At 38.9% G+C, this 7,800-nt stretch overlaps 1 protein-coding gene across 1 annotated transcript; it reads right to left on the reverse strand.

The window, feature by feature from the left end:
• Window positions 1-416: 416 nt before the first annotated feature.
• LOC107630569 (pyruvate dehydrogenase (acetyl-transferring) kinase, mitochondrial) lies at window positions 417-4,652 on the reverse strand. The gene is made up of 6 exons (XM_016333752.3): window positions 4,077-4,652; window positions 2,418-2,676; window positions 2,126-2,306; window positions 1,847-1,994; window positions 1,520-1,733; window positions 417-763 (listed from the first exon to the last, which is right to left on the reverse strand). The coding sequence occupies exons 1-6, from the start codon at window positions 4,323-4,325 to the stop codon at window positions 705-707; spliced, it is 1,110 nt and encodes a 369-aa protein (XP_016189238.1). The 5' UTR covers window positions 4,326-4,652; the 3' UTR covers window positions 417-704.
• Between the last annotated feature and the right edge of the window lie 3,148 nt (window positions 4,653-7,800).

A 7,800-nucleotide genomic window follows, 5' to 3' on the forward strand; every position in this document is an offset into this window, starting at 1 on the left:
TTCTTAGTCCCTTAGGACTTTGTTTTTCTTTTCTGCTTGGTTATTTTAATTTTTCAATCACAAAAAAAAAAAAAAATTCATTGGTTGAACAAATGAACCAATAAACCAGTAACTTGACTGGTTCGATTACCGATTCAGTTCTAACAGCTATAATATAAATACATATATTCAACACATTTTCCATATGTATTTTGTATTTTAACATTATTTTATAAAAATGACAGATTTATTAGCATATATTTTGTGTTCAAATAATATAGTTGATCGATTCAATGACAAGTCTGATCTTGTAGAGTAACTTAGACAGGCTGGGTGGCCGGAGCACTTTTCAGTTGTCCAACCAACCAATCCAAGCGAACTTTTATAACTATGAACCAAATAATGGCCAGAATTCTTGAAGCTATGTCGATACATAATCCGCTTGAATTTCTTCTTAAGATAAAAGGACCATGATAGATATAAGCAAGTAGACAACGAATTCCTCAAGCAAAATGTGGGCAAAGAAGGAACATAATCATCATCCACAAGCGTAGTACAAGTAGGAAATATTTACAAGTTTCAATTTATTAGAATCTTAAAAATAAAAATGCCAGCAAATAGTAGTCCCTTTTGACACTTGATTAGGGAGTTATGCTAGAACGATACTGCTTTGAGTCACTAACCGTAACTCTTGGAGTGAGAATGAATTGCAAATGGCTCTCTTTTCAGGGCAAGGGTTCTTGTGAATCTCCCAGACGAGACAAATGGAGATATGCATCAGTCCCTGTGAATAATCAAAACAAATTGTTGTTGAACTTGAAGCAAGCAAAATAAAAAAAGAATAAACAGATTGCAGAATACCAAAAAATACTAGAACACTACGAAATTCAGTGTAATATGGGTAACAGCTTAGCCTTGTGTCACTAGGCGAAATAGACTATATGAATTACACAACATAGAAATGCCAAATAATTCAATCATATCCGTCTTTGAACCATTTATATAATTCACTTTTAATAATATCATCTCACAGTTTATTAGGTTTCCATATACTTCTAACACACACACACACACACACACACACACAAAATATAGAAAGGTAGTTCGACAACAGCACCAAGTCACCAACTATTCTTTTAGTTCAAAAAAAAACTCTAGGAAAATTTGTAACCATGGAAAGTGCGGCTGACACAGGTGCATCATATCAATTGTAATTGATCCCATATAAATGGAGAATAGGTCAAGAGGGGTTAACAGTTGTTAAATGCTACAATTTTAGAAAATTAGAAGGAAGAGAAATTCTTGTATAGACTCAAGTGTAACATGTCAGTTTTGTGCACACTCGCATAAAAGTTAGTGGAATACATGAATAGTGAATAACTGAATATATCTTCAGTAAAGTAAGTGAAACTCACTTTTATTGTCTGTATGTGCTTAAAGATGACGTGTTAAACTTGTATTTATATAAGAACATATCTAGAAGGAAATAAATAAGACAAAAAAGGATAATAAAATGAAATGATAGTTAAACTCTACTCACCATATCCTTCCATAGATATTATTTGAAGATCACCTCCGAAATACCGAGCATACAAGCGACTAATAGGAAGCCCATATCCATATCCAGCCATGGTCACATTATCAGCTACTCCAAGATCTGAATGCTCATCCAATGGGTTTTTGGCTGTACTATATAAATACGTAAAAATTTTTGGGAGACCGCTCCTTGGTATGCCACCTCCCTCATCAGAAACCTACAATACCATTTAATCGAACACCTTCAACATAGCATTCCCCAACAAAGACCAAAAATCCCAGAAAGAATAGAGCCGATATAAAATCATGCTGTGCAATTCAAACTAGGTACCTTTATAGTAACATCCTCTAATCCATCAGCAACGATTATTCTAATGGGTGGTGCAACTTTGTCAGAGTCCATAAAACGCTCTTGGACAGCACGCAGTGAGTTTTTAACCAGCTCAAACATCATAAGATGTAAGTGAGCTGGAACATACCTATCATGTAAACATTACGTTTGTGAAGAGGGAGAATGAGCCCAGGGAAATAAGTTTGCAAGAGTTTTGCAAATAAACGACAGCAAAACAAAACGAAATGAATTTGTGGAGGTAAGAACTGTCTAACTCACGGAAATGTAAAATCCGGATCTCCATAAATATCGACATTAGGAGCACTGCCATATTCACGAAAACATATGGAACGTGCATCCTCACTGGCATTCCTAGCTACTTCCACAGGAGACATTTTTGTATGTATATAACCCACACAATGAGGAGGAGGATTTGGATTGTGCAACTCAACATGCTGCCCTGAAACCGACAAAAGTACACCACGCATACAAACAATATTATGATTTATGTTAGCCGCAAAGAGCCAGCTTAAAGTTATATAGAAAGAAACAGTGTGTTTCCTGAACTTACCAATAAGCATTCGAATTCCGATTCTCGACATGTAAAAACGATCAAGGAACTGATGAATCTCATCAAGATCCTCATAAACAATCTTTGGATCCATGCCTTTCTTCAACTGCTGAACACCTAAGGCCATTGTCGGCACCACATTGTTGTGTCTCACTTTGATGGCCTTAATCATGTCAGTGAAAGCTCTTTCATCTTTCATACTCTTGATCTCAGGGAAGGCTCTGAGATCACGGAAAGAATCAAGGTACCAATCCTTTACCTAAAAGCATAATGTAGTAAAAAAGTTCAATAAACATATAGAAAGCATCAAGTTAATTTTAAACCAAGTTCTACACAGCAAGTTGCTAAAACCACAAAACACATCAATACAATTTACATCACTCCAAGAGTACCATAAATCAACATCACGAGTCCTATGTCACCCAAGCTGTTATCACTTACAATATCTGTCACCATCGAGAATCATTGAATTTATTTTTTCCTTTCGATACACTAATGACAATATTTAGTACCCCATGGAGACTACCTAAAACCATCGCAACTAGACCACTCCTAATGCCTTAGGAAACCCTGAATATTATAAATAACACCCCCATTCTGGAAATAAATATGAATCGGGGACGGATACTACTTTAGTGTATATAATGATCAAACCACACAACCATAGTAGCAAACTTGGAAAGAAAATTTTTAGTATCAAATTTAAACCCATACCATCAAACACTGGCCTAAAAAGTCAACATGATTCAATAAAAACCACTTTTTCCTTTTCCCCAACATCATTTGACTCAAACAATTTAACAATTCCAAACAATACAAGTAAATGGCACACAGTCACATGCTTATATTCCCAAATCCTAATTAAAAATTGTATAGTAAGGTTTAAAGAGACAAGGTTATCCATAAACACGACAGGGCAGACAATGTAGACAGGAATCTAATCTACAATTTTATACTGTAATGTTAATCACAAACTATATTACTTGTCTTTTTTGTTAAAAAAAAGGGAAAAATAGCTTCTAAAAGAGAGCCAACTTCTTAAATCTCAATGCTCACGCCTGCTGCAACAAAGAAACAAAAGTAAGCATCGGAAACATCCTTCCCCATAAAACAGACAAGAGCAAGTAATCACAGTTATCCTAAAAGGCAAAACGGAATGAGGGTGAATTTGTCACAAAGTTAAGCTTATTACAAGTGAACCCAAGAACCTATGTTCAAATCTCATTATGTTGCCTCCGTTTCTTCCCGGAATTCGCCCGCGGAGCCTCGAAGACCTTCCGATTTCGGAGAGGGCTGAGTCGTATATTTTCTATCTCCACTTTTAGGATTCTTTGATTCCGAGACAAAAAAGCTCTGCATCTCTATACTATCAAAACCAGTTTTCAGGATCAAACTCTTCTAACACGAGGAGATTGATAAAATAGTAAAATAAGGGTTAATATGAGGGCTAATCACTCTTAAACTAAGACATTGAAGCTAAATTACGATGGAAGTTACAAATTTAATGATGATTAACCTCACTTTATGACTTTCTCGATCTCCAAGCTTTAGAGATCTTTTTACATGTCTTTGTTTTCTGTGTTAGAGACAACATCCAATCGAAAGGAAAGGAAAGGAAAGATAAGATTCAAATAAAATAAAATGAAGAAATAGAAGAACCTTCAAAATGGCAGGTTTATGGGACAAGCCATAAGGGAGATTCTCAAGCTCAATAGCCCTTCTTGCAATCCGAATGGGAAGCTCCTTGTGAAGGAATTGAGCAGAGATTAGAAGGTTCTTGTCAGTGGGTTTGGACCCGAACTCCATCATGTACCTCAAACTCACACCTGTCTGCTTCATGCATCCCCATCGGTGCACCTCCTCTATCACCGTCTTCGAGAATGTCTCCGTCGCCTTCTTCGCCGCCATCACCACCACCACCACCACCCCCTACTGATGTATTGGCACAACCACCACCACCAGCATGCAAGGCAAACACACAATTCTATATGATCATAGAGGGATTAGAGAGAAAACTGTCACCCCCAAATTGACGATAGCATTAAGCCATTCACATTATTGATATGTAAAGTAATAACCGCTTTGTAGAGATGGGCGAGAAAGAGAGGGTTAGTGAAATGAAACGATGAATGAGTACAATGAATCAAGAGGGTGCGGGAAACTGAATATTAAAATAATTAATTTTTTTATAATAGAAGATTGAATATTTTAAGAATAATGATATAACTCTATTGTGGGATGGTCCTTGCCTCCTTCGAGAGTTGGAGAGAATGAGATGAGCTGTGCTTCTAACACGTGTCAAGATAAGCCCTTGCTACGGCTATGAAGATGTGGTTTCTAAGCCATGCTTTCGGGTTTGGGCTCGCTCATTGATTAATCGCTCACTTTCTTCAGCTTTCAACTTCACACACATGCCTAAAGTCTAATATTACTTCACCCAAATTGTTAACTATCAAAATAATTAAATTAATTAGTGGTTTATGTTTGATATACACATTTTAAGAATATTATAAAAGGAGAAATTCTCCACATACAAGCATTTTTTTATACAAGTTTTTACAAGTCATTATATTAACGCATTTGAACTGTTACTGCACATTCTTCTTCCTCTTTCTCTTCTTCTTCTTTTCTTTCGTTTTTTGCTTTCTCTTTCTCCTTCTTCAACCGTTACTGCACAATTTCACTGTACCTTCTTCTTCTTCTTGCTGCACATTCTTCTTCCTCTTCCTCTTCCTCTTCTTCTCCTTCTTCATTTACGTGCTTTTCTCTCTGTTTTCTTTCTTTGTTATTTTCGATTTTCATTATTTTTTTATATCAAGCTCTGAAATCGTTTTTTTTTTTTTTGAAAGAAAAAAAGCTCAACACATCAAGTGGAGCAAACACTAGTAGATAAACCAAAAAGAACATAATCTACGCTATCCAACACCAAGTAAAATTACTGTTTATCCCATTGTCATCTCCGGCATTGCCATCAACAACAAAAAGGGTCTCCACCTAACCACTCCTTATAGTTCATAACAGACATATGGATGACCTCAGCAACTCCTTTTCCCTTGTTTTGAAAAATTCTTCTATTCCTTTCTAGCCAGATGTTCCAGATAATCGCACAAAATCCCATTAACCACCTCTTACGCTCCTCCTTGCTAGCTGACATCTCTGTCCAAGTTATAAAATGTTCTTTTAGCGTCCCTGGGCATGACCATTGCCTTCCAACAAATGCTAACCAAGCACACCAAACCTGCCAAGAAAAATCACAGCCAAGGAACAAGTGGTGCACATACTCAATACTCTTATTACAAAACACACATATAAAATCTTCCTGATGGATAACTCCCAGCCGATTCAGCCTCTCCTTCGTATTTATCCTACCAATCAATACAAACCAGACAAACAGTTCCACCCTTGGTGGAACTAAACCTTTCCAAATTGTCCTTGTAAAGTTGTAGCTTGTTATATCCTCTGGAAGGTTGTCCTCCTGGATTACCTGCATAAAAGATTTAGTAGAAAATATCCCTTGTTTATCAAATTTCCATACAACTCGATCCTCACTACCATGAGCCAGTTTTACCAGTCTTAATGCATCATGCAACTGGTTTACTAGGTCCAACTCCCATTGGAATAGCTCTCTCCTCCATTGGAAGTTCCATATCCACTCAGCCCCATCCCAAAACCCGCAATCCCCTATAAAAGATCCTCTTTGGTTTGACACTGAGAAGAGCCTCGGAAACTGGACTTTCAAAGCACCACCACGCAGCCAGACATCCTCCCAAAATCGAGTCCCTCTTCCATCACCAACCTCCATAGCCAGCCCAGTAATTATCTTCTGTCTTATTTGCTGACTCGTGAACTGTATCTGGCAGATATCCTTCCAAGGGCCCCCCTTGATAGGTAAAATCTGAGAGGATAGCAAGACATCTGGGTTCAGGTTGTTGCAAGCACAGACCACCTTCTTCCATAGCGGGCAATCCTCCTTCGAAAAGCGCCACCACCACTTAAAGAGTAGGGCTGTGTTCCGCAGCATGGCATCCCCAACACCCAGCCCACCGAATTTTTTGGGTGCCTGCACCACCTCCCACCTAACCAAAGCCATGCCATTCCTACCATCCTCCTTACTCCATAAAAATCTTCTCTGTAAGGAAATAAGCTTCTCCGCAACAGCCTTTGGCATCTTATACAGACTCAAATAATATACAGGGAGACTATTCAGTACCGATTTAATGAGTACCAATTTCCCGGCTTTATTAAGAATCTTCGCTTTCCATAGGCTGAGTTTTTCCTCCACTTTGTCAATAATCGGCTTCCAAGTCTTCACCAACCTTGGATTAGCTCCTAGTGGGACCCCCAAATATTTTACTGGGAGGGCGGCTTCTTGGCATCCCAGCACACAGCACATACGTTGCACCCACTAAGCTTCACAATTGACAGGAATCAAGCTCGATTTATCAAAGTTGATGCTTAACCCCGACATCAACTCAAAACAGCGAAGGAGTCTCCTGTAGTTCTTGACGGTCTCTTCCTCTGGGGGGCAGAACAAAATGGTGTCATCTGCAAACTGAAGGTGCGACAGCTCAATATGATCTCTGCCAACCAATAGCGGAGAAATTCGTCCATTTCTAACCGCCTCCTCAAGCATTCTATGTAGGACATCAACAACGAGGACGAATAAGAAAGGAGACAGAGGATCACCTTGTCGTAGGCCCCTTTCCATCTTAAACGGCTGAGAGGGCGAGCCGTTTATCAAAACTGACATAGAGGCAGTACTTACACACTCCATAACCCACCCCCTCCATCTTCTTCCAAACCCCATTTTATGCAAAACAAGATCCACGAAACTCCACTTGACTCTATCATATGCCTTCTGAAAGTCTAACTTTATTATCGCCGCTTCCTTCTTTCTCTGTCTTAGCCATTGAACAGTTTCGCATGCAATGAGTGCCCCATCATGTATTTTCCGCCCCTTAACAAATGCACTCTGTGTCTCACCTACAAGTCGTGGCATGATAGCTCGCATTCTCCTGACCAGTATCTTTGATATGACTTTGTATACACAACCAACCATACTTATAGGCCTTAGATCTTTGATTTCCTTTGCTCCAGTAAACTTAGGGGCCAGCGCCACCCAAGTGAGATTAGCATCCGCCGGTAATCTGGAAGACTGGAAAAAACCCAATACCGCTCCCGTGAATTCAGGCCCAATTTCTTCCCAACACTTCTTAATGAAGTTCATGTTGTAGCCGTCACTACCAGGCGCCTTAGATGAGTCACAATCCCACACTGCTTCTCTAACCTCCTCAGACGTTGGCTGTATCTCCAGGGCCATAGCATCATCCTCAGAGATTCTCTCCACCAGACCGTCTCTAAACCCCATGGATGGCGACTTCTC

Source organism: Arachis ipaensis, chromosome B3 (assembly GCF_059453495.1).
Source record: "Arachis ipaensis isolate K30076 ecotype BB chromosome B3, ASM5945349v1, whole genome shotgun sequence".
Lineage (NCBI taxonomy): Eukaryota > Viridiplantae > Streptophyta > Magnoliopsida > Fabales > Fabaceae > Arachis > Arachis ipaensis.

Bases quoted from the DNA above. Each gene is read 5' to 3' on its own strand.
- LOC107630569 (XM_016333752.3), bottom strand. From the start codon at position 4,325: ATGGCGGCGAAGAAGGCGACGGAGACATTCTCGAAGACGGTGATAGAG. The intron at 1,995-2,125 runs GTGAGTTAGACA...TTTACATGATAG, and splicing joins GATCCGGATTTTACATTTCC to GTATGTTCCAGCTCACTTAC. The intron at 764-1,519 runs GTGAGTAGAGTT...GATTATTCACAG, and splicing joins AATATCTATGGAAGGATATG to GGACTGATGCATATCTCCAT.